Source organism: Clinocottus analis, unplaced genomic scaffold, assembly GCF_023055335.1.
Source record: "Clinocottus analis isolate CAN_PGR_092001 unplaced genomic scaffold, fCliAna1.0.p SCAF_11, whole genome shotgun sequence".
Taxonomy (NCBI): Eukaryota; Metazoa; Chordata; class Actinopteri; order Perciformes; family Cottidae; genus Clinocottus; species Clinocottus analis.
In genome coordinates, this window is record NW_027175832.1 from 202,704 (window position 1) to 228,961 (window position 26,258).

Sequence of the window (26,258 nt, forward strand, 5' to 3'; positions counted from 1 at the left end):
AGGAGCCTCACTTTCTGCAAATGTCTCCAATGCCGTCCACTGGGTGACAGAGGCCAGCGGAGGACTCTCCATGAGTGAGGAAAAACAGGACAGGCTTGTGTTTTTTGATGGCCTAGAAAAATAGGTTTACAAAAGGTGTTTAATCACAATGTGATAGAATGTGTTGTAGCTTCAGTGCTCTGTGGAGTCCTGCAGAGACCCCGTGGCCGGGCCTACCTGTTCAATTTCCGTATTGCTGAAATATCCTCCAGGGGATTTTACCATTCTGTGTACATTGGCACCTACAGACAGAGAGAATGCATAATCAGTGTAAATGTAGTCGTGTGTCTTTTTTTGGAGACCCAATAGATGCGTGCGTAAAACCGTGCGTAAAACCGTGCGTAAAGACGTACCCATTCTTTCGGCAATTTCTGCTACGCGCTCTCCCCAGATTCCGTTCACGGCAACGAGCACGCTCTCTCCGGGCTCCACCGTGTTGAACACTGCGCACTCCATGGCCGCGTGGCCGGAGCCGCTCATCGCGATGGTCATGTTGTTCTCTGTCTGGAAGACGTACTGGATCCCGCGCTTGATGTCGTTCATGATCTGAAACACAATGTTTGGCTTAATCTGTGACGCTAATGTCATCAAATAGTTTCAGTGATTTCAGTACAAACGATTGGTCCTTGATCAGCAAATACTTATTCTGTCTTTTTTCTTTCTTTTTTTAAATAAATCCGGGTAAAAAAAGTTGAAATTGGAACTGTTAACATGCATCCATACTGTACCACCACATACTTCCAACTTTAATTTAGTCTTTTAAAACCGACACTTCAATAGTGGAAAAAATATTTAACACGTTTTACCAAACGACGTCTTCTCCTCAACCCAAGCCTTTGGTTTGTGTTGCCTGAGCGGAGGAGACTCCTGATAGAAAGCCCTAATGCAAATTAGAATTGAATGTACCTCAGTCTGTCAGAGTCTGAGGATCACACCAAGCCTTTACCTCATACATTTCTGGATGCAGGTGACCGATTATCGGCCGTCCCTGTGCAGCTAAGATGCGCGGAGGGACGTTTGAGGGTCCCGGTCCGAACAGGTAGCGCAGCGGAGCTTCCAGCGGCCGCAGGATGCCCGCTGGCGGCGGGATGCTGACGGAGGACATGGAGCGCTCGAGCCGCTGCAGAAGAGGCGCGCTCCTCGCGGCCAGCGGACCGTCGAGGGCCGCGGCGGCCTGCTGGCCGAGCAGCGCGCTGCGGCTGAACAGAGCCCGCTGCATCTCTCCTGAGAAGTCAGGTTCCTGAGAAGTCTGCACCGAGTGGGATCACCTGCGAACTGACTGTTGAGAACCAAGTGCTCTTTGACCTGTTGGCCACGGGGCGTTGTGCCTGACAGCCAACCCTCGACTTCAGTGAGAAGGGACGCAGAGGCAAATCCTGCTGGAGACAACAAGAGTGTGAGTCACAGTACGTTGTACATCTGTGATTAACTTATGCAAATCACACTAACATTTAACTTTCTAAAACCCTCACAGGCCGTGTTTTCCCGTTTGGGGGAGGACTAAAGGAAAATATACAATTCATGATAGTTAGTTGATTTTCCAGCCAATAAAGTGTCCACACTTTAAATATCACATAAATGTGTTGATGGACAGTTTGAACTGAAGCCGGTCATCAGTGTTTCTGCTGCTTCACACTTTGGTTCCTCAGCTCTTTGCTCTTATGTAAAAGAAGAAAAAACACTTGGCAGCTTCAAACTGGTTCAGGTCAGTTTGGAGGTGACTTGTTGGTTTTGTCTCTCCTCTCAGATCTGTTATCTCACTGGAGGAAGGACACACACTCATCAACCCCACGGGGAGACTAGAAAATGATTAATGCAGTTATTAATTGTTCACACGCGATTATCTCAGATTAGATTTTATTTGTGCAAAGTGTGAAAGAAATATATTACTTTGCACAGGTGGAAGGATTTGTGTGTTTGGGTTTTAAAATAAGCAAAACGTGGATATGTTCAAAAAGTTGTATTCTGAAACTGATAACACACGTATACGTAAAACATTAACATCAGCCAATAGCTGTGTGAATGGTGACGAAACCACTGACATGTTTTTAGGGATGTTACAGAAGAGGCCAAAATGACATCTAAACCATCCAAGGTCAAATATTTACATTAATAAAAATATAATCTTACCAAGTGTTAGTCTGCTTTGTTTTGTTAGCCTTACAGTCTGACTGGGAAACAATACATGTATTAGTATTATTCTCTTACATAACCTGCTCCACAGCGAGCTGGATCACCACAAGGTGCCCCTCTCCCAGTCTGGCTCTGTCAATAATTATACCAGCGGTAAATACATGGGACTGGCTGTTATCCTCACACTGGCCTTTGCACTGGACCGAACATTCAAAATCCACCAAACAGAGCAGGAGGACAGATTAAAGAGCGACGCATGTTCACATGCACAGAGTCATGAAGCCGTCACAGAGATGCAGAAAGTTTCAGCTCAAACTTCACAACGGATGTTATGTTCAAGGCCTTGGCCAAAGGAAATCTCCTGATTTAAAAAATAAATAATTAGGCTTAAATACTCAAATGTAAATAAGAAAGTGGATGAATTTTAATTACACGAGCATCCGGTTTTTCACAGAGAGCTTCTTGTGTTTACAGCCCGCACATATCACTGCTCTCATGACATTACAGCCGGCCGTGACCGATGGTGCACCCTGTAGATAAACACTGTTATCTCGGCCAGCATGTTGCCTTTCTTTAGGATGTTAGCTGCCAGCTGCCGGTGCTGCTTCTGGAGTCAAAAGTTATTGTACATTTTGAATAAAGCACCTATAAATGATGCTCTACTGCTAATAAGCACCTGAGCATGCCTCACAAAATACCCAGAGGTCCATTTCATGTAGATGCTAACCCTGTAAGGGGCCAAGGGGCTAGCCCGTCACTGTCGCCCTGTAATGTTGGACCTGTTTTCTCTCCATGTCCTCATTTAGAGCGACGCCATCCCTGTTGGAATAAAACATCATTTGTCTTAGTTTGGAGTAAAGTGAGTCAACATAATGTCCCTGTGATGATGCATCATGTGAGCTAAACTATTTCAACATTGGCACAATGAGTCTGTACATGGCCATGCTAGCTAGCCTAGCAGTTATGGTACAGATCGTCCTTTAGTGGTTCAAATTCCCTGATAAACGGCCACAAGATGAACTGACACACAGCCCTGCAGCCATTGCCCCTCTGGAGGGAGCCGTGCTGGAACGAGGCCCCTGAAGCCCCTTCATCTGTCTCCCTCAGGATTCTGGGCCATCGCTGGGCCTCTGCTGTGTCTGTGCCGCATCGCTCCGCCGCTGCTGCTGCTGCTTGCTGCTTGCTGCTGCTGCTGCTGTTGCTGCTGTTGCTGCTTGCTGCTTGCTGCTTGCTGCTTCCTGCTGCTGCTGCTTCCTGCTGCTGCTGCTTCCTGCTTGCTGCTTCCTCCTGCTTGCTGCTTCCTGCTGCTGCTGCTTCCTGCTGCTGCTGTTGCTGCTTCCTGCTGCTGCTGCTTCTGCTGCTTCTGCTGTTGCTGCTGCTGCTGCTTCCTGCTTGCTGCTTCCTGCTGCTGCTGCTTCCTACTGCTGCTTCCTGCTTGCTGCGTCCTGCTGCTGCTGCTTCCTACTGCTGCTTCCTGCTTGCTGCGTCCTGCTGCTGCTGCTTCCTGCTGCTGCTTCCTGCTTGCTGCTTCCTGCTGCTGCTGTTGCTGCTTCCTGCTGCTGCTGTTGCTGCTTCCTGCTTGCTGCTTCCTGCTGCTGCTGCTTCCTGCTTGCTGCTTCCTGCTGCTGCTGCTTCCTGCTGCTGCTGTTGCTGCTTCCTGCTGCTGCTGCTGCTTCTGCTGTTGCTGCTGCTTCCTGCTTGCTGCTTCCTGCTGCTGCTGCTTCCTACTGCTGCTTCCTGCTTGCTGCTTCCTGCTGCTGCTTCCTGCTGCTGCTGCTTCCTGCTGCTGCTTCCTGCTTGCTGCTTCCTGCTGCTGCTGCTGTTGCTGCTTCTGCTGCTTCTGCTGCTGCTGCTTCCTGCTGCTGCTGTTGTTGCTTCCTGCTGCTGCTGTTGCTGCTTCTGCTGCTTCTGCTGTTGCTGCTTCCTGCTGCTGCTTCCTGCTTGCTGCTTCCTGCTGCTGCTGCTTCCTGCTGCTGTTTCCTGCTTGCTGCTTCCTGCTGCTGCTTCCTGCTGCTGCTTCCTGCTGCTGCTGCTTCCTGCTGCTGCTGCTTCCTGCTGCTGCTGCTTCCTGCTGGTGCTGCTGGTGCTGATGATGTCATCACCGCCTCTCAGCAGCCCTGGCACAGCGCACCGCCATTTTCCCGAGTTTCAGACTGACGGACAGACTCACTGGAGGGCCGCCGGAGCAGCCCGCACCCATCCTCCTGTTTATCCATCCGGCCCTCTCTCCTCGCTCCTCCCTCCTCCCTCCTCGCTCCTCGCTCCTCCGTCCTCGCTCGTCCCTCCTTGCTCCTCCGTCCTCGCTCCTCGCTCCTCCGTCCTCGCTCCTCCCTCCTCGCTCCTCCGTCCTCGCTCCTCGCTCCTCCCTCCTGACGCACCGCTGCGTTCAACACTCTCCACCCGCTGCTGAGTCTGACTCTCCTCTCCTTCCATGTATGGATGCGCCAAGGAAAGGGATGCTGTAGGCCGACCAGAGACCTAGAGAGAGCGAGAGAGAGAGCGAGAGAGCGAGAGCGAGAGAGAGAGAGCGAGAGAGAGAGAGAGAGAGAGAGAGGTGCTGAGGAGATTCACGGAGGAGGCTCCGGATGATCCTGCTTTGAATGGCCAGAGGACTCCTCTCCCCCTGCGGGCGTCGAGTTTGAGTTGCCGAGGTAAGATTCGGGTCCTCGGAGATGTTTTCCTCCGCGCAGCATCCTGATGGGTGTCGTGCATTGGTGAACACAGCATGCGCGTGTGTGTTGCGTGTGTGTGTTGTGATCTCGAGGCCTTTCGTACACGTGAGGCGGTAAATCAGGACGCTGCGTCAGGATGTTTGATTCCGCTGATGCCGACAACTGCCGAAAAAATACTAAAATCCACCTTAAAAAACAACAACGACGCTCCGATTTAATTCCATAAATGATCTTTCAAATGATGTAATTGTCATTAAAGCTGTCGTGATGCGCGCGGAGCTCTGACGCAGTGGATGCGGGGCCGGTTGTGTTTACGCGGCCTCTTTGAGGTGCGGCAGCAAGATGGAGGACACAATATTTACATGGATTATGAATATGTCTCCTCCTCTGTGTCATCCTCGCATTACTCTTTTAGCCTCGCTACGTGATGGCTTATGAGACAGATTTTAAGGAGGAATTGTCTATTTCATCGACTGAGGCAGGAAGCTGGATGCGCGCTGCCCTGAAGCCAGAAGAGTTCACATCTCCTTCAATGCTCGCGTTTAGTGACAGAGGAAAACATACGAGCCGCCCTGGAGGTTTGAACAAACAACTGGAGCAGCTGGCTCATTGTTGTGGAAATGCTGTGAAACGCTAAGGAGCAGTTTCATCCCTGAAGCAGTGAACATGTTTCATCCCTGAAGCAGTGAGCATGTTTCATCACAGAAGCAGTGAACATGTTTCATCCCTGAAGCAGTGAACATGTTTCATCACAGAAGCAGTGAACATGTTTCATCACAGAAGCAGTGAGCATGTTTTATCCCTGAAGCAGTGAACATGTTTCATCCCTGAAGCAGTGAACATGTTTCATCACAGAAGCAGTGAGCATGTTTCATCCCTGAAGCAGTGAGCATGTTTCATCACAGAAGCAGTGAACATGTTTCATCACAGAAGCAGTGAACATGTTTCATCACAGAAGCAGTGAGCATGTTTCATCACAGAAGCAGTGAACATGTTTCATCACAGAAGCAGTGAACATGTTTCATCACAGAAGCAGTGAGCATGTTTCATCACAGAAGCAGTGAACATGTTTCATCCCTGAAGCAGTGAACATGTTTCATCACAGAAGCAGTGAGCATGTTTCATCCCTGAAGCAGTGAGCATGTTTCATCACAGAAGCAGTGAACATGTTTTATCCCTGAAGCAGTGAACATGTTTCATCACAGAGGCAGTGAACATGTTTCATCACAGAAGCAGTAAGCATGTTTCATCACAGAAGCAGTGAACATGTTTCATCACAGAAGCAGTGAGCATGTTTCATCACAGAAGCAGTGAGCATGTTTCATCACAGAAGCAGTGAACATGTTTCATCCCTGAAGCAGTGAACATGTTTCATCCCTGAAGCAGTGAACATGTTTCATCCCTGAAGCAGTGAACATGTTTCATCACAGAAGCAGTGAACATGTTTCATCCCTGAAGCAGTGAACATGTTTCATCACAGAAGCAGTGAGCATGTTTCATCACAGAAGCAGTGAGCATGTTTCATCACAGAAGCAGTGAACATGTTTCATCACAGAAGCAGTGAACATGTTTCATCCCTGAAGCAGTGAACATGTTTCATCCCTGAAGCAGTGAACATGTTTCATCCCTGAAGCAGTGAACATGTTTCATCACAGAAGCAGTGAGCATGTTTCATCACAGAAGCAGTGAACATGTTTCAGGGCCTTTGGCCTGACACAACAGATGATGCCCGACGAATAAGAAGCCATTTCACTGGAGAATACAATATAAAACAATATGCATGGAGCCGCCATGTTTTAGGAGCCAGGGCTTGAAATGTGTCTCAATCTTTCTGTTTGGTTTAACTCAAAGATCCACTCTTTAATATTAAATTATCAAAACAACAGCAGAATCAAATCATCATCTTTAAATGTGTATTTTTAGGTCTTTGCCCTCATCAAAGGTGTAATTAAATAGATCCTGGTGCTGGTCTGGCATGTTGGTCTGTACACATCCTAAAGCCTGTATCTACCTGTGCAGGTGCCAGGTGTGTGTGGACACACAGATCTTCAGCTCTCTCACACACACACACCCTCCTGCAACATGGCGACGGCTTCAGTGAAGGTGGCCGTGAGGGTCCGACCCTTCAACTCCAGAGAGATTGGGAAGGAAAGCAAGTGCATCATTCAGATGTCAGGAAACACCACAAGTGAGTTCAAGTCCTTTTGTTTTGTGCAGTTTAAGATATGTTACATCTGATGAATGTGGATTTCAATATTTAATGAAGCACATAAATACAATCATTACCTTAGTATTGTTTCAAGCCGTTGGGTTTGAATGTGTTCGCGATGTTTGAGCTGCAGAATGACGTCGGTTCTGCTCCTGCGTTCATCGCTCAACTTATCTGAGTTTGACAGATTCAACGATTACTGTCGTTATGAATGGAATGAGTTAGCAACTTTACGATTCCTCGTTTGGTCTTTGAAATGCCACAAAGTAGTGGAACGCAGACGTTATGTTAATCCAGAGTGACCAGCAGCTCAAAAGCCAAAGACGATGCATTTCTCTCCTTCAAGGACAGCAGCTTCAGGTTCAAGGACAGCAGCTTCAGGTTCAAGGACAGCAGCTTCAGGTTCAATGACAGCAGCTTCAGGTTCAAGGACAGCAGCTTCAGGTTCAAGGACAGCAGCTTCAGGTTCAAGGACAGCAGCTTCAGGTTCAAGGACAGCAGCTTCAGGTTCAATGACAGCAGCTTCAGGTTCAAGGACAGCAGCTTCAGGTTCAAGGACAGCAGCTTCAGGTCCAAGGACAGCAGCTTCAGGTTCAAGGACAGCAGCTTCAGGTTCAAGGACAGCAGCTTCAGGTTCAATGACAGCAGCTTCAGGTTCAAGGACAGCAGCTTCAGGTTCAAGGACAGCAGCTTAGGTTCAAGGACAGCAGCTTCAGGTTCAAGGACAGCAGCTTCAGGTTCAAGGACAGCAGCTTAGGTTCAAGGACAGCAGCTTAGGTTCAAGGACAGCAGCTTCAGGTCCAAGGACAGCAGCTTCAGGTTCAAGGACAGCAGCTTCAGGTTCAAGGACAGCAGCTTCAGGTTCAAGGACAGCAGCTTCAGGTTCAAGGACAGCAGCTTAGGTTCAAGGACAGCAGCTTCAGGTTCAAGGACAGCAGCTTCAGGTTCAAGGACAGCAGCTTAGGTTCAAGGACAGCAGCTTAGGTTCAAGGACAGCAGCTTCAGGTCCAAGGACAGCAGCTTCAGGTTCAAGGATAGCAGCTTAGGTTCAAGGACAGCAGCTTAGGTTCAAGGACAGCAGCTTAGGTTCAAGGACAGCAGCTTAGGTTCAAGGACAGCAGCTTAGGTTCAAGGACAGCAGCTTAGGTTCAAGGACAGCAGCTTAGGTTCAAGGACAGCAGCTTCAGGTTCAAGGACAGCAGCTTAGGTTCAAGGACAGCAGCTTCAGGTTCAAGGACAGCAGCTTAGGTTCAAGGACAGCAGCTTCAGGTTCAAGGAGCTGCAACCAGCTGAAACAACTTAGTGATTGTCAACATTGTTGCTGCTTAATTCTCTGTGACAACATCTCACTGACACACTCTGTTATAACCAGAGCGGACAAAGGACAGCAGCCACAGACTCAGGTCACTTTCCAGTCTGCTAACATCTCACGATGTTCACGTCCACGTGAGACTTTCCCATGAAGCATTTCAGTCCTGCATCGTCACGTCGTAGCTTCAGAGCGCAACACTGCTGCTGCTCCGTCCTGTTCCTGCCACCCTGAGGGGTTTCTGCAGCACCACGTGGGCTGGACGGCAGCATCCTGCAGCCGCAGGAGGAGACAAACGTGCCTGTGTGTGTGTGTGTGTGTGTGTGTGTGTGTGTGTGTGTGTGTGTGTGTGTGTGTGTGTGTGTGTGTGTGTGTGACGGTCACTGCAGGGACCAAACAGAGCTCTTTGTTCTGCTGAGCCCAGACGCCGTGTCAGCTGATGCAAGTGTGTGTGTGTGTGTGTGTGTGTGTGTGTAGAAGGAAAGACGGAGTGTGTTTTCATGACCTCATTAGAGCCAAAGATTCACACTTTAACTATTTATTGCGTAACATACGATTTTGTAATGCTTATTTTAAATATATACAACACATGTCCCCCACTAGAAGGATGGGTGGTGTGTTGCTCAGCTCAGGTTCATATTGTGCTGCTATATAATATTAATATAATATAATATATTGTATTAATATAATATATCTATATTAGATATATTAATATAATATAGCAGCACAATATGTGTGTGTTCTGCCTTTAGGCTGCATTCTCTTCACTGGCCACCAGGGGGCGGCTCCTCTGGCTGCCACAAGAAGTCCTTCTGTGTAGAAGTCTATGAGAAAATGACGTTTTATTGTTGACAAAATGGTGACGAACAAAATGCCAAACGTGAAGCTTCACAAGTGTTTCCAAAGCTTCAGGGTTGAAGAATCTTTTCTACTTTCTGTCTGCAGCTTTTCTTCTTTTGGAAACAAAGAAACAAACAAAACAATTACACACAACTGCCAGTTATTCAGAGGATAAGACACAACTGATGGAAATGATCCTGATAGAAAATACAAACATACAAATTGCTAAATAAAATAAAATGTGTGTGTGTGTGTGTGTGTGTGTGTGTGTGTGTGTGTGTGTGTGTGTGTGTGTGTGTGTGTGTGTGTGTGTGTGTGTTAATAGTGGATAAAGACTCGGTCACGGTGCACAAAGATAAATGTGTGTGACTGTGCTGCGTTGACAGGACGGTTCCACAGTTTTCCTCCTGCAGACGTTCTGGAGCACAAAGTGAAGGAACCTGCAGAACGTTCTGATGTTCTGATGTTCTGATGTTCTGATGTTCTGTTTTTCTGCTCCAGCGATCCTGAACCCCAAACTGCCCAAAGAGAACAAGAGCTTCAACTTTGACTATTCTTACTGGTCACACACTACGGTGAGTTTTACTGCATCGCTTCACGAGATGTACGACTAGAGATATGTGGTACATGTTATATGCAATATGTATTACAAGTATAACATATTACATGTATAACATATTACATGTATTATATATTACATATATAACATATTGCATGTATAATATATAATACATGTAATATGTAATACATGTAATATGTTTTACTAGTCAGAGAAGAACAATGAAGGATTTGCCATAGATTGCGTCATTAATCATTTAAATGAAATAAAATATTGATGAGTTAGTATTTAGACTCACATTCGTCGATGGAAGCGTTTTCAAGCTGTAATGGCGTCTCTCTCATCTCTTCCTGCTGCCTCTCGCTCTGCAGCCAGAGGACCTGAGCTTCGCCTCCCAGAAGCAGGTGTACAAGGACATCGGGGTGGAGATGCTGCTTCACGCCTTTGAAGGGTACAACGTCTGCATATTTGCATACGGCCAGACGGGAGCGGGCAAAAGCTACACCATGATGGGTCGACAGGAGCAGGAGGAGCAGGGAATCATCCCTCTGGTAAAGACACGCCAGACCCACCACCACACAATGCACCACTCCTTTAGCCCTGGAAACAACTCAATGTACTCTCTATACAACTCTTTATCCCTGAAAACAACTCAATGTACTCTCTATACAACTCTTTATCCCTGAAAACAACTCAATGTACTCTCTATACAACTCTTTATCCCTGAAAACAACTCAATGTACTCTCTATACAACTCTTTATACCTGAAAACAACTCAATGTACTCTCTATACAACTCTTTATCCCTGAAAACAACTCAATGTACTCTCTATACAACTCTTTATACCTGAAAACAACTCAATGTACTCTCTATACAACTCTTTATACCTGAAAACAACTCAATGTACTCTCTATACAACTCTTTATACCTGAAAACAACTCAATGTTCTCTCTACCACATCTCATCTCTTTCAGCTGTGTGAAGACCTTTTCACTAAGATCCATGGCAGCAATAACGACAACAACATGTCTTACTCGGTGGAGGTAAGAGAGCTACCGCTCGTGTCAGATCCTCTGAGACTAATTCTCGTAACGATAAGCGCTTCATAACTGTGAAGACACTTTGAAACTGGGCTCTGTGCCGCTGCAGGTGAGTTACATGGAAATCTACTGCGAGCGCGTGCGCGACCTGCTGAACCCCAAGAACAAAGGAAACCTGCGCGTTCGAGAGCATCCGCTGATGGGACCCTACGTGGAAGATCTGTCCAAACTGGCCGTCACCTCCTTCAACGACATCCAGGACCTGATGGAGTCTGGAAACAAGGCCAGGTGATCCGGGCGGCGCTGCATGAGGGACAGGCTCCTTCCATGCAGCCCGGATGGAGCCGATGTCGTTTGTAATGTGCTACTAACTCAGTCTCCCTCTTGTCAGGACCGTGGCTGCGACCAACATGAACGAAACCAGCAGCCGCTCCCACGCCGTCTTCAACATCATCTTCACGCAGAAGAAACACGACATGGATTCAGAGAACACCTCAGAGAAGGTTCGGACAAGACGGCTCTGGCCTCAGAAATCACGTCTGTTTTTCTGCTTCTCAGACAAACGGATCAATAAGTGGAACCTTGTTTCACCACAGAAGACATGCTGAAGGCGCAGCGTGTTTTATTGCCTTTTACGAGCTGCGCGAGGCCGTTTGCGGCGCAGTTATCTCAGGAATGTGTCGTGGAACTGATCGATAACTCGGCTGCTCGTGCACGTCCAGGTGAAACGTTTGATCTTTTGTGTGATCGCAGGTCAGCAAGATCAGCCTGGTGGACCTGGCTGGCAGCGAGAGAGCCGACTCCACCGGCGCTAAAGGAACCAGGCTGAAGGTCCTGAAGCTTTCAATGAAACAATACATGCGTGGCAGGATAAACACTCAATTATAATACTCCATCATTTGCAGGAAGGAGCAAACATTAACAAATCTCTGACCACGCTGGGGAAAGTCATATCTGCTCTGGCTGATCAGGTTTGTTTTATTCACACTCATAAAGAATAAACTCTGACATTTTATTTTATGTTCCAAATAACAAACTCTGGCATTTTTTTCCAACTCTCAGGACTCGGTACCAAACAAGGTCAGTGGAACTTTAAATGAAATACATAGCCGACAATGTTTAAAGACTATTTACAGATGATTATCCTTATTTTGTTTCCAGAACAAGAAAAAGAAGAAGGTGGAGAATTTCGTTCCCTACAGAGACTCGGTTCTGACTTGGCTGCTGAGGGAGAACTTGGGTAACATGCAGATGAATCAGCTCAGTTTCACGCAGACGAAACGCATTTCTCTGTCGTTAACTGCTTCTGTCTTCCAGGAGGGAACTCTCGCACCGCCATGGTGGCGGCGCTCAGCCCTGCAGACATCAACTACGACGAGACGCTCAGCACCCTGCGGTGACTCCCTGCCTTTGCCAGCATGTTGAAGACACACTGATGTTCATGTGGAGGGATGGACTCACCTAATGCTGGATCTTTTCCTGCATATTTTTGCTCATCAGCAGGAAGCTTTATCGCGTCGCATCCTGAGCAGAGCTCCTATGTTGGGCTGCTCTTCTGCTAATGCACAAATCTTTTAATGCACAAAGACGATGTGTCGCCCAAAATCTTTTTCCCAAAATGAATTCAACAGAGCACTGCGACATTCCTGCTGATTGACAAACCGTACAAATCGTACATGAAGTCTTCACCGGACTGCAGACAAAATTATGATGAATAATTAATATGTGAATGGTTGTGCAGAACAAACTTACACTAGTTTCTCATTATTGGCCCACATTGCCATCAATGGATCGATGTAATTCAGTATTGAGGAATACTGCTTCATCTGGGTGACCTCTGACCTCTGACCTCTGCAGCTACGCCGATCGAGCCAAACAGATCCGCTGCAACGCCGTCATCAACGAGGACCCGAGCAACCGGCTGGTGCGCGAGCTGAAGGAGGAGGTGGCTCGCCTCCGAGACCTTCTGTTCTCCCAGGGGCTGGGCGACATCATCGAGAGTGAGTCTCCCACACACACACACACACACACACACACACACACACACACCGTTGTTCTCTGACTCCATGTCAGACAGAGGAAGTGTGTCTTTCACACTGGTTTCCTTGTCTCCTCTGTCCTCGCAGCGTATCGCTGTGGCGGCTCGGCCCTCGCGGGGTTAAAATGTGTGTATAACTCCAGCAAGCCTGCGCTTTGCAACTCATCCTGCTAACACCGAAGTCAGGCTGGAAAATATATAAAAATCTATACTTGATTATTGAGAGCAACACATAATAATCTATGGTTTCAGTATGAAATTAGTCTTTTCTCTTTTCGATGCCTTTGTTGTCGTTTCCATGGTAACATGTGGTTTCTCTCATTTAATCTGGGATGTCCAGCCTCTTAATGCTTTCATCCTCATAGCACAATTTGAAATTGGCTAAATGTCACTGAGAAGCTTCTGCAAAAAAAAAAATCCAAGCCTTTATAGCGATGAGAGCAGTGCCGATGGAGAGCAGGCACTGGGACGACGCCATTTTAGTTTGCTGACTCACTTCCTGTTTGTTCGCTGGTTGTGTGAGGAGCTCATTGCAGCGGCGATCAGCTGTCGGAGGCACCAGGACGAGCACACACACACTCAGGCTGAATCTGGTCCCGCTGCATTGCACTGATGATATATTTTGCTTTTACTTCACTTGACGCTGTCATGCTCGCGAGTTTGTCGGAGACCAACAAAAAATCTCCTGGTCTCAAAGGTTTTGTTTACTTGTCATTTGTTTGCTCTCTCAGTTTGAGCTCTGGCTGCGATGGCTTCAGTGAAGCAACGTCTGCTTCTTTCTGCCTTTATTTGAGCTCTCTCTTCTTTGTTTGTGCTCCTTCTTTGTTTGTACCGTTCCCTCTTTATCTCCTTTGTATCTGCGTGCTCCTCTCACTCCCGATGTCTCTCCGTGATCACCCGGCGTCTGCTCCGTCCTTCTGTCCTTCCTTCTGTCCTTCCTTCTTTCCTTCCTTCCTTCCTTGCTCACTTCCATGCGACGCCTCTCTCTCTGGCAGACCTGTGCGATTACAAGAACTTTGTGAATAATCGCCAGGCTGTCAATCAAAGGGGTGATCTCTCCGCAGTGTCCAATGCCATGACGGCAATGAGTCCCTCCCCCTCGCTCTCGGCCCTGTCCAGCCGCGTCGGCTCCATCGCCAACCTGCACGACCGCATCTTCAGCCCGGCCAGCGAGGAGGCCATCGAGAGGCTCAAGGTAGGTCCTGACGCCAGGAGACGGTAGGTTGAACACGGGAGGGCAGCTCAGCCGCCGTCCAACTCAACATTTAGGAAAGTCAATAATTCCAGTTTGTATTTTTTTAGAGTTCTTTCTTAATTTGCTGACAGGAAACCGAGAAAATCATCGCAGAGCTCAATGAAACCTGGGAAGAGAAGCTGCGACGTACCGAAGCCATCCGTATGGAGAGGTTAGTTAATAACATGTTAACGTCACGTGAATAACATGTTAACGTCACGTGAATAACATGTTAACATCACATGAATAACATGTTAACATCACGTGAATAACATGTTAACGTCACATGAATAACATGTTAACGTCACATGAATAACATGTTAACATCACATGAATAACATGTTAACATCACGTGAATAACATGTTAACATCACATGAATAACATGTTAACGTCACATGAATAACATGTTAACATCACATGGATAACTTGTTAACGTCACATGAATAACATGTTAACGTCACATGAATAACATGTTAACATCACATGGATAACTTGTTAACGTCACATGAATAACATGTTAACGTCACATGAATAACATGTTAACATCACATGGATAACTTGTTAACGTCACATGAATAACATGTTAACGTCACATGAATAACATGTTAACGTCACATGAATAACACATTAACATGTTGACACAGTCAGTACTTTCTGGTCGACTCTTTAGGCTTCAGTGGTGGAGCCTGTCAATCAAAGCTTTACCAAGCTTTAGTCCATCAGGACTAAAGCTTTAGTCCTGATGGACTAAAGCTTTAGTCCATCAGGACTAAAGCTTTAGTCCATCAGGACTAAAGCTTTAGTCCTGATGGACTATCTTTGATGGGAGGAAAGTTCTGCATAATGACTTGTGGTCTTAAAGGTTGTGTTGTTGGATTGTGAGACTGTGTAGAAAGTAGGACTACACGTATGTGTAACCACGCCAGCAACACGCGTGCTTTCTTCCTGTAGAGAAGCCCTGCTGGCTGAAATGGGCGTGGCCATGAGAGAAGATGGAGGCACTGTGGGCGTCTTCTCCCCCAAAAAGGTACCAGGCATGTCAGTGCTGCACAATAGTTTGATGTATTTCCAGCATCTGTCAAACACTAAAACATTTTATTCCTCTTTCCCTTCAGACGCCTCATCTGGTGAACCTGAACGAAGACCCGCTGATGTCAGAGTGTCTGCTGTATTACATCAAAGACGGCACCACCAAGTAGGGTTTATGTATTTTAAATGTTTTGCATTTCATCCAGATGCCGTCACCGTCGGTGAATTCATCTCATTTGTTTTTATCTTCTCAGGGTCGGCCGTGAAAATGCAAAGTCTCGCCAAGACATTGTTCTCAGCGGCCATTTCATCAGAGACGAACACTGCACCTTCAGCAGCACCACGAGTCCTCTGGGAGAAGGTGAAGCTGCTCTTACGAGTCACACACATGAGCTAACACGTCCGCACATATCGAGATGAAGCCATCCACACCGTGTTTGTCCCTGTGCTAGTTGTATAATCTTCTCTTGAATAGGTTGCGTGATCCTGGAGCCGTGTGAAGGGTCAGAGACGTACGTCAACGGGAAGCGAGTGAGCTCTCCCATTGTTCTGCGCTCTGGTACGTGAGGAGCTTCAGCTTGTTGTGTTACAACATGTGTAAAGGAGGAGAAAAGCCAAAGTGTTTGTGTTGGGAAGTCAGGAAAGCTTCTCCAGTATTCCAGAAGGACAAAACAGGTGTGACCTGTGATGAATCTTCTCTCTGCGCCTGTAGGGAACCGCATCATCATGGGAAAGAGCCACGTGTTCCGCTTCACCGACCCGGAGCAGGCCCGCCTGGAGCGGGAGAAGACGCCGTGTGCGGAGACGCCGGTGGAGCCGGTGGACTGGGCCTTCGCCCAGAGGGAGCTGCTGGAGAAGCAGGGCATCGACATGAAGCAGGAGATGGAGCAGAGGTGTGTGGACGGCGCAGCAGGACTTCTTTAAGTGATCTCACTTCACCAGCATCACCTTTTGAATCTCTTTCAGGCTTCAGGAGCTCGAAGATCAGTACCGCAAAGAAAGAGAAGAAGCCAGCAACCTGCTGGAGCAGCAGAGGCTGGTGAGTGCACAGAAACCTTTGACTCCTTTAACACTGAAGGTGTTGCTTGAACGTGTACTTCCTGCAGACAGAAGCAGTAACAGCTGTTATGTCCTCCTTCAGGACTATGAGAGTAAACTGGAGGCTCTTCAGAAACAGGTGGACTCTCGCTACCTGGAGTCTCCTGAGGAAGAGGAGGAACCAGAGGAGGAAGGTGATTCTGACCCACCAGACGCGTCCTCTCTGAATCTTTCACTCGGTCAGAATGTGCTCACGCTTCGTTTCCCCCTCAGTGCCGTGGACGCCGCGTGAGACCGAGCTGTCTCTGTGGGCCTTCAGGAAGTGGCGTTTCTACCAGTTCACGTCGCTCAGGGATCTGCTGTGGGGCAACGCCATCTTCCTCAAGGAGGCCAACGCCATCAGCGTGGAGCTGAAGAAGAAGGTGAGCTTGTTGTTTCTGTCAAACTTTGCTTTTCTTCAGTGCCATGTGGCATTATTATTTCATCTCAGATGTTTAGGTAACATATATATATATATATATATATATATATATATATATACATATATATATATATATATATATATATAGGTGTATATATGTATATATATATATTATATATATATATATATATATATATATATATATATATATATATATATATATAGATAGATAGATAGATAGATAGATAGATAGATAGATAGATATCATGGTTTAAAGCAGTGCATGTGACCCAGGAGCATCACCATACTGTCCTCCACAGGTTCAGTTCCAGTTCGTCCTCCTGACCGACACGCTCTACTCGCCCTTGCCCCAAGACCTGCTGCCCCCGAGCGTCGCCAGCGAGAGGGAGCGCCGGCCTTTCCCCCGGACCATCGTCGCTGTCGAAGTCCAAGACCAGAAGAACGGAGCCACGCATTACTGGACTCTGGAGAAGCTCAGGTACGCTGGAGTCAAGAGCGACACGGCAGGGTGACGGCTCTGTTCATGTTCATTCATCCATTAAATCAGGTTTGAGTTCACGTCCTGTCGTCTTGCTGGTTCATATTCTACAACACAACACATACCGTGGATGTTAATACATGTGTTACGCGTCAAAGCCCCACGTGTGTGTTCGTGTTGCATCTCTTCACCTCCCGCCTGCAGACAGAGGCTGGACCTCATGAGGGAGATGTACGACCGCGCCGCCGAGCTGCCCAGCAGCGCCGTGGAGGACTGTGACCACGCGCTGACCGGCGGCGACCCCTTCTACGACCGCTTCCCCTGGTTCCGCCTGGTCGGCCGGTACGTCGCCTCGCCGCGTCCGTTCAAAGCTCTGCTTCTGTTGTTGCACAATAACGCGTGGCTCCCTTCTCCTCAGGGCGTTTGTGTACCTGAGTAACCTGCTGTACCCGGTGCCCCTGGTGCACCGCGTGGCCATCGTCAGCGAGAAAGGAGAGGTGAAAGGCTTCCTCCGAGTGGCCGTGCAGGCCATCTCAGGTACAGGTGGACCACCGGCCAGCGAGAGGCTGCTGAGCACGCGGTATCTGCTCCTTTGAGTCAACACATCTCTCTCTGTTGGTCCTCCAGCGGACGAGGAGGCCCCTGACTACGGCTCCGGTGTGAGGCAGTCCGGCACGGCCAAGATCTCCTTTGAAGACAAGCAGTTTGAGAAGGTACTGACCTGTCTGCTCTCCTCTGAATGTGTCCTGCACAACCAGCACAAGTCCAAGATAAGTTCAGCAGCGGTGTTCAAAGAGAGCTGGACTTGGACGTTTGGTGCGATCCGGCTCTTAGTTTTCTTTCCGGTTCCAGTTCCAGACGGACTCGTGTCCGAGTGCCCTCTCCTACTTCAACACCTCCCAGGAGGAGCTGCGCATCGTGGAGGGCGAAGGAGAGAGCGCCGAGGTGGGAATCTCTGCCGACGAAGTCAACAACAACAACTGTCCAGGTGAGGTCCACCCTGAGGTCCGCCGCTGCTGACGGACATGTTTGACGGAACGGGCCGTCATCAGAACCTGTGTTTCCTCAGCAGTCGTCGAGGCTCCCCGCAGCCCGCTGAAGACGTCCGCTCTGGATCTCCCTCTGGACGTCTGCTCCGAGGGCGCTCTGTCGCACCTGAAGGTGGGCAGCACCTTCACCTTCAGAGTCACCGTCCTGCAGGCCTCCAGCATCTCAGCCGAGTACGCCGACATCTTCTGCCAGTTCAAGTGAGTTCAGGACGTTCAGGAGGTGTGTGGTGTGTTAGTGTAGTGTGCAGGCAGAGCAAAGGAAACTCTTATCTTAACTCTTATCTTAAGTGTTATCTTAACTCTTACCTTATCTTGACTTTTATCTTAACTCTTATCTTAAGTGTTATCTTAACTCTTACCTTATCTTGACTTTTATCTTAACTCTTATCTTATCTTAACTCTCATCTTATCTTAACTCTTACCTTATCTTGACTTTTATCTTAACTCTCATCTTATCTTAACTCTTACCTTATCTTGACTTTTATCTTAACTCTTATCTTATCTTAACTCTCATCTTATCTTAACTCTTACCTTATCTTGACTTTTATCTTAACTCTTATCTTATCTTAACTCTCATCTTATCTTAACTCTTACCTTATCTTGACTTTTATCTTAACTCTTATCTTATCTTAACTCTCATCTTATCTTAACTCTTATCTTATCTTGACTTTTATCTTAACTCTTATCTTATCTTAACTCTTATTTTAACTCTTATCTTAACTCTTATCTGAACTCATTCTTCTGAAACTCCTCCTGCGTGTTTAGCTTCATCCATCGGCATGACGAAGCGTTCTCCACCGAGCCGCTGAAGAACACGGGTCGAGGACCTCCGCTGGGCTTCTACCACGTCCAGAACGTAACGGGAACAAGACACTTTACGAGAAACATGTGATCGCGCAACGCGTCCTCGGTGTGTGAGTGTGCTTCCTCTCTCTCTGCCAGATCACGGTGGAGGTGACTAAGTCCTTCGTGGAGTACATCAAGACTCAGCCCATCGTCTTCGAGGTGTTCGGCCACTACCAGAAGCAGCCGTTCCCTCCGCTCTGCAAAGACCTGATCAGGTCAGAAGGTTCTCCTCTGCTCGTGACGGATGTTTTCAAATGGAGAGAACGTTTCCTCACGCTTGTTTCCCTGTCTTAGTCCGCTGCGACCGTCCAGGAGGACGTTCCCCAGAGTGATGCCCTTATCCAAACCAGGTGAGCAGTGGCTTCCCCGCGTCTGAGGACACAGAGAGTTCATTCGTTCATGATCTCCTCAACAACACCTCCAGTCGAGTCTTCACTGCTCGCTCAACATGAATCTGTTCGTTCCTCCAGTGCCGGCCACGAAGCTCAGCACGCTCACGCGCTCCGCGGCCGGACCTTGTCACGCCAAATACGACCTCATGGTCTTCTTTGAGATCTGTGAGCTGGAAGCTAACGGAGAGTGAGTCGCATCTTCGCCTTTAATCCATAAAGCAAAGAACAGAGTCGACCGTGCCGTGAACGTGATCGTCTCTGTTAACACGTTGACTCCTTCTGTGCAGCTACATCCCGGCTGTGGTGGACCACAGAGGAGGGATGCCCTGCCACGGCACGTTCCTCCTGCATCAGGTCTGACATGTCACACCAAGTATTAGACGCCATTTTCATGTTGCTATGGAGTGCTGCTTATCATTAGCTGTTATCTATAACTTTGCGTAGCTTCTTGCTGTATCTGTTATCCAAACACATGTAAAATACCTTGTTTTAATGTCAGCGTTGAAGTTTAAAAACCTCGTTTATCTTCTGCCGACCCCGCAGGGCATCCAGAGGAGGATCACCGTCACCATCGCCCATGAAACAGGAAACGACATCGACTGGAAAGAGGTGAAGGAGTTGGTCATCGGTGAGTGACGACTCAAACACCTTGTCGGTCCTGTTGTTGGTTTCTCGTGAACAAATCTGTTAAAGTCTTCCTCGCCACTCCGTGTTGACTTCAGGCCGCATTCGAAACACGCCGGAGGCGGACGAGACCATCATCGACCCCAACATCCTGTCCCTCAACATCCTGTCTTCTGGGTACTTCTGGCCCAAACACAACGACAAGTACTCATTTTATTCATTTCTTCAAGCTTTCTTTTTCCAGAGCAGTTGCTTTGGTCGAAGTGTGTTTTGTAACCAGACTGTTTGGCTTGGAGGCTTTTTTCCGTTTGCATGGATCAGTATAGTTTGCTGAGTTCAAACTTTTAACAGCTGCAGTTAAAAGTTTCTGACTCGTGTCCTGTTCCTCTCTATCTGTTGCTAACGCCAGCGTCTCCTTGGGACTTGATCATAGGTATAAATGACTCCCATTTAATACAATCTTTTTCATCAATCATTGTTTCTGATTACAAAATGGTAAATTGCTCACAGGGTTTTCACGAGGCGTTTCTTTCTTTTCTTTTCTTGAAATAAGCAGATGTTTGTATGTTTTACACCTTGCAGGACGTTCTACCGCTTTGAGGCGGCGTGGGACAGCTCCATGCACAACTCCCTGCTGCTGAACCGGGTCACTCCGTACGGGGAGAAGATCTACATCACCCTGTCCGCCTACCTGGAGGTACGAGCGCCGCGGACACGTTCGGTCTCTGCCGAGCACCGAACCTCTCGTGAAGCCGCATCATAACCAGACGCTTCTATCTTTAGATGGAGAACTGCACTCAGCCAACAGTGATCACCAAAGACTTCTGCATGGTGTTTTACTCCCGCGACGCCAAGCTGCCGGCCTCTCGCTCCATCAGGAACCTCTTCAGCACCGGCTGCCTGCGGCCCTCTGAGAGGTTCGTTCACATCTGAGTCTCGCGCTGATCTCACGCTCAGAAACGCGCTCACAGTTTCCTCTTCCTCCTTCTCAGTAACCGCGTCACCGGAGTCTATGAAGTCACTCTCTGCCACGTGGCGGATAATGGAAGTCCAGGTCAGAAAGAAGTACGACAGCGGTTTCCTTTTGGACCAGAGTTTGTTTCTTTAGGACTCACAGACACGTCTCTCTTCAGGCATGCAGCGCCGCCGCAGGCGAGTGCTGGACACCTCGGTGGCGTACGTCCGAGGGGAGGAGAACCTGGCTGGATGGAGGCCTCGCAGCGACAGCCTCATCCTGGACCACCAGTGGGAGCTGGAGAAGCTCAGTTTACTGCAGGAGGTCAGAGAGATGGAGAAGAGAGCTGCGATGGTGCTCGTTGCTTTGTGTTCTGATTCCAGCTCAGTTCATGGCTGCTGAGCCGTTCTGGTCTACTCGTCATGTTCTACAGACTAACTCATGTTGGTCTGTTCACATCCCGACGTCTGCTTCATGTGCTGCTTCTCCAGGTGGAGAAGACGCGGCACTACCTGCTGCTGAGGGAGAAGCTGGAGGCCACTCTGCTGGCTGGACAGGATGCGCTCTACAAGAGCAGCGACATCAGCGATTTTGCGAAGAGCCCCGTCCTCGGCCAGAGCGCCGGCGGCCTCGACGGCCCCGACCAGAGGCAGCGGGAGCTGGCGGCCAAGGTGAGCGCCGCTCCTGTTTGGGGTTTCTGTTCTTCTGTTTGGGTCCCGGTTGTCCTTCAACAGCGTCTGTCTCTCTGCAGTGTCTGCGTCTGCTGATGCACACCTTCAACAGGGAGTACAGCCAGGTGAGCAGCAGCGCCAGTGAGAGCAAGGTGAGCCCGGCCCAGAGCCTCTGACGGCCCTTAACCTCTGACCCCGTCGCCTCCAGCGGCCTCGCACCTGTTGAGGTCTGCGCCATCGCAGCCCTTCATTTCCTTCATGTTTCAGGACAGATTCCTGTATTTTTCTTTCTTTCTTCCTTGTCCCATCATCTCAGGACACTGCTGGGAAATATTATTCACAAATAATAATTTCTTCTTAACAAGAAACTATTTTTTCAAGATAATATTGACTCAGATTTAAATCCATACCTCATACCTATGATTGAACGTTTCTTCTTCTTTACTCCCCCCCTTCCCCTTCTGCAAGGCCCCCACCTGATGTGCTGCATGTGTCTTTACTCTTCAGCATGACCACAAAGGGCTCTGAGATCATGAGGATGAACAGTGAAGACATGTTTTACAGCACAATGCAAAACCAAGACAAATATTCTGATCGGATTCTTTTCTGAATGAACGTCTGTCGTGTTTCTGCTTAATTGTTCGCTGGTATGTTTTGTCTGTACCTGTGTGTGTGTGTGTGTGTGTGTGTGTGTGTGTGTGTGTGTGTGTGTGTGTGTGTGTGTGTGTGTGTGTGTGTGTGTGTGTGTGTGTGTGTGTGTGTGTGCGTGTGTGTGTGCGTGTGTGTGTTTCCAGCTGTCTGAGATGTCTGCGTCGCTAATGAGCGACTGCTCGTCGTCTGCACTGAGCGCGCTCACTCCGTCCTCCACCTGCCCGTCGCTGCTGGAGGGAAACTATGACGTCAGGTGTGTGAAGACGTGCAGCCAGGACGCTTTGTGGCTTTAACACAACATGTTGTTGTTGTTGTGTAGACACTCTGAACCTTTAGTTGAACAACATGTTGTTGTTGTTGTGTAGACACTCTGAACCCGGTTCCGGAGCGTCCACACCGGACCTGGACCCGTTCAGCCCGGTGGACAGAAAGAAATCTCTGAGAGGATGCAGCTTCGTTCCTGACATCCAGGAGATCCGTGTCAGGTCAGACACACACACACACACACACACACACGCACACACACGCACACACACACACACACACACTCACACACACACACACACACACGCACACACACGCACACACGCACACACACGCACACACACACGCACACGCACACACACACACGCACACACACACACACACGCACACACACACACGCACACACACACACGCACACACACACACGCACACACACACACGCACACACACACACACACACACACAAACGTTTTATTTGTAAATTGCATATTTGGGGTAAGAAAGCCTTTTATTGCCTCATATTCATAATTCATGTCTTCATGTTCATGTCTTCATAACTCATGTATTCATATTCACGTCTTCATGTTCATGTCTTCATGTTCATGTCTCCATATTCATGTCTTCATGTTCATGTCTTCATGTTCATGTCTTCATATTCATGTCTTCATATTCATGTCTTCATGTTCATGTCTCCATATTCATGTCTTCATGTTCATGTCTTCATATTCATGTCTTCATATTCATGTCTTCATATTCATGTCTTCATGTTCATGTCTTCATGTCTTTATGTCTTCATATTCATGTCTTCATATTCATGTCTTCATGTTCATGTCTCCATGTTCATGTCTCCATGTTCATGTCTTCATGTTCATGTCTTCATGTCTTCATGTCTTCATATTTCATGTCTCTATATTCATGTCTTCATGTTCATGTCTCCATGTTCATGTCTTCATGTTCATGTCTCCATGTTCATGTCTTCATGTCTTCATGTTTATGTCTTCATGTCTTCATGTCTTCATATTTCATGCCTCTATATTCATGTCTTCATCTGCATGTCTTCATGTTCATGTCTCCATGTTCATGTCTCCATGTTCATGTCTTCATGTCTTCATATTTCATGTCTTTATATTCATGTCTCCATGTTCATGTCTTCATGTTTATGTCTTCATGTCTTCATGTCTTCATATTTCATGTCTTCATATTCATGTCTTCATGTCTTCATATTTCATGTCTCCATGTTCATGTCTTCATGTTCATGTCTTCATGTCTTCATATTTCATGCCTCTATATTCATGTCTTCATGTTATGTCTTCATGTCTTCATGTCTTCATATTTCATGCCTCTATATTCATGTCTTCATGTTCATGTCTTCATGTTTATGTCTTCATGTCTTCATATTTCATGCCTCTATATTCATGTCTTCATGTTTTTGTCTTCATGTCTTCATGTCTTCATATTTCATGCCTCTATATTCATGTCTTCATGTTATGTCTTCATGTCTTCATGTCTTCATATTTCATGTCTCCATGTTCATGTCTTCATGTTCATGTCTTCATGTTTATGTCTTCATGTCTTCATATTTCATGCCTCTATATTCATGTCTTCATGTTTATGTCTTCATGCCTCCATATTCATGTCTCCATGTTCATGTCTTCATATTCATGTCTTCATATTTCATGTCTCCATGTTCATGTCTTCATGTTCATGTCTTCATGTTCATGTCTTCATGTCTTCATATTTCATGCCTCTATATTCATGTCTTCATGTTTATGTCTTCATGCCTCCATATTCATGTCTCCATGTTCATGTCTTCATATTCATGTCTTCATATTCATGTCTCCATGTTCATGTCTTCATGTTCATGTCTTCATGTTCATGTCTTCATGTCTTCATATTTCATGCCTCTATATTCATGTCTTCATGTTCATGTCTTCATGTCGCGTGGTGAGCAGCCCCATCGTGTCCAAGAAGGGCTACCTGCACTTCCTGGAGCCGCACACCAGCGGCTGGGTGCGGCGCTTCGTGGTGGTGCGGCGGCCGTACGTCTACCTGTACCGCAGCGAGCGGGACGGCGTGGAGAGAGCCGTCATCAACCTGTCGTCCGCCAAGGTGGAATACAGCGAGGACAAGCAGACCTTACTGCGGGTACGCTGCTCACCTGGAGCTCTGCAGCAGGAAGCACCTGAACCCACTGACCTTCCCTCCTGTCCGCAGACGCCCAACACCTTCGCCGTGTGCACCGAGCACCGCGGGATCCTGCTGCAGGCCGCCAACGACAAGGAGATGCACGACTGGCTGTACGCCTTCAACCCTCTGCTGGCCGGCACCATCAGGTGAGAGCCTCACCTGAAACATCAGGAAACGGCTGTTCAGTCTGGCTCCTTGGAGGTTCAACTGCAGGAACTCTTTCCTGGCGGTCGTGGAGTTTTATGAAGTTGTGAATTAATGGAGATGTCCAGTCACGGTTAATATTCAGGACTGTTGGATGTTGTTACTCATGACTGTGATCACATGACTGTGATCGCCTGACTGTGATCACATGACTGTGATCGCCTGACTGTGATCACCTGACTGTGATCGCCTGACTGTGATCGCCTGACTGTGATCACATGACTGTGATCACCTGACTGTGATCACCTGACTGTGATCACCTGACTGTGATCGCCTGACTGTGATCACATGACTGTGATCGCCTGACTGTGATCGCCTGACTGTGATCACCTGACTGTGATCACATGACTGTGATCGCCTGACTGTGATCGCCTGACTGTGATCACCTGACTGTGATCACATGACAGTGATCACATGACTGTGATCGCCTGACTGTGATCACCTGACTGTGATCACATGACTGTGATCGCCTGACTGTGATCACATGACTGTGATCGCCTGACTGTGATCGCCTGACTGTGATCGCCTGACTGTGATCACCTGACTGTGATCACATGACTGTGATCGCCTGACTGTGATCACCTGACTGTGATCACCTGACTGTGATCGCCTGACTGTGATCACCTGACTGTGATCACCTGACATGACCCGGCTCAGCGGGTCCTGACACAACAACCAGTGTGTCTGCGGCCGCTCGCAGCTGATGTGTGTGTGGACGTCAGGTCCAAGCACTTCAACCAAAGTCTGATCCTTTGAATTGAGTTTCATTTGAAGGCTTTCTAGAGAAAACGTAATGGGAGATGACCACACGTCCTGTTCCTCTGACTTCCTCTTCGTCTCCTCAGGTCAAAGCTCTCCCGGAGGAAGTCGGTCCAGTCGGCTCCGTCAGCGATGAGGATGTGAGCGGCGACCTGGTGGAAACCAACAAACTATCCGAAGGCTCAGCCTCTTGCTCTAAGGAACATATAAACAAACGCATACATAACACCTTAAATAACCTTCTATATGACAAACCAACCAAACTGTCCTTTCTGTCTTTTGTAAGTGGCCTCTTTCAAACCCTGCATGGCTCCTCCTGCCCTTCAGCAGCAACACAAGACAAACTAACAAACCCCGAGCTGTGAACAAACCCCCTGCTGGGCCTCTGACCGCTTCTATGTAGAACTCTGTTGTGTGAGGTCGTTCCTCTTAGTGTGCAGTCCCTTCCTCATCTCAGCAGAAGAGAAGTCCCAGTTTGAAATCAGCCTCTGATTTATTCCTCATGAGCGGCATCGGGTGAGAGGGTGAGGGGTGAGAGGTGAGAGGGTGAGGGGGTGAGGGGTGAGAAGGTGAGGGGGTGAGGGGTGAGAGGGTG

The 26,258-nt window shown here is 47.9% G+C and overlaps 2 protein-coding genes across 7 annotated transcripts in view; one reads left to right on the forward strand and one right to left on the reverse strand.

Annotated features, from left to right (window-relative positions):
* The window catches only part of agxtb (alanine--glyoxylate and serine--pyruvate aminotransferase b), a 5,377-nt gene extending 1,972 nt beyond the window's left edge, over nt 1-3,405 (reverse strand). Inside the window, exons 1-5 of one of the 4 annotated variants that reach the window (XM_068569713.1) lie at nt 3,198-3,405; nt 986-2,991; nt 393-585; nt 217-281; nt 12-112 (exon numbers count right to left, since the gene is read on the reverse strand). In XM_068569713.1, the coding sequence (XP_068425814.1) occupies nt 12-112; nt 217-281; nt 393-585; nt 986-1,258 (632 nt within the window). In that variant the 5' untranslated portion in view covers nt 1,259-2,991; nt 3,198-3,405. Of the gene's footprint in view, nt 1-11; nt 113-216; nt 282-392; nt 586-985 lie in introns of all 4 variants that reach the window. The other 3 variants (XM_068569699.1, XM_068569706.1, XM_068569689.1) reach the window with 3 other exon arrangements.
* A 949-nt stretch (nt 3,406-4,354) lies between these two features.
* On the forward strand, nt 4,355-26,209 carry kif1ab (kinesin family member 1Ab). 3 transcript variants are annotated; one of them, XM_068571321.1, is made up of 48 exons: nt 4,355-4,823; nt 6,864-7,032; nt 9,704-9,777; nt 10,133-10,312; nt 10,736-10,804; nt 10,911-11,089; nt 11,193-11,304; nt 11,555-11,632; nt 11,707-11,772; nt 11,864-11,881; nt 11,963-12,041; nt 12,119-12,197; nt 12,659-12,801; nt 13,835-14,034; nt 14,166-14,245; nt 15,026-15,101; nt 15,190-15,269; nt 15,358-15,464; nt 15,579-15,662; nt 15,816-15,996; nt 16,070-16,142; nt 16,245-16,335; nt 16,415-16,563; nt 16,883-17,061; nt 17,266-17,403; nt 17,480-17,598; nt 17,689-17,774; nt 17,914-18,049; nt 18,131-18,308; nt 18,876-18,966; nt 19,053-19,171; nt 19,251-19,306; nt 19,427-19,535; nt 19,636-19,702; nt 19,892-19,976; nt 20,071-20,176; nt 20,382-20,405; nt 20,555-20,669; nt 20,756-20,889; nt 20,965-21,026; nt 21,106-21,251; nt 21,419-21,598; nt 21,679-21,750; nt 22,393-22,502; nt 22,615-22,734; nt 24,466-24,658; nt 24,728-24,846; nt 25,750-26,209. In XM_068571321.1, the coding sequence occupies exons 2-48, from the start codon at nt 6,927-6,929 to the stop codon at nt 25,805-25,807; spliced, it is 5,106 nt and encodes a 1,701-aa protein (XP_068427422.1). In that variant the 5' UTR covers nt 4,355-4,823; nt 6,864-6,926; the 3' UTR covers nt 25,808-26,209. The 3 variants fall into 3 exon arrangements, with proteins under 3 accessions (XP_068427422.1, XP_068427423.1, XP_068427424.1); XM_068571322.1 differs by lacking the exon at nt 20,382-20,405 and having other exon boundaries at nt 4,356-4,823; XM_068571323.1 differs by lacking the exon at nt 20,382-20,405 and having other exon boundaries at nt 4,356-4,823; nt 13,904-14,034.
* The last annotated feature ends 49 nt before the right edge of the window (nt 26,210-26,258 follow it).

What these genes read in the sequence shown, in the direction of transcription:
- kif1ab (XM_068571321.1), top strand. Translation starts at nt 6,927, where the DNA reads ATGGCGACGGCTTCAGTGAAGGTGGCCGTGAGGGTCCGACCCTTCAAC. An exon ending in GAAGCCATCCGTATGGAGAG is followed by an intron (nt 14,246 to 15,025) that starts GTTAGTTAATAA and finishes TTCTTCCTGTAG; the next exon opens with AGAAGCCCTGCTGGCTGAAA. An exon ending in AAGCAGGAGATGGAGCAGAG is followed by an intron (nt 15,997 to 16,069) that starts GTGTGTGGACGG and finishes AATCTCTTTCAG; the next exon opens with GCTTCAGGAGCTCGAAGATC.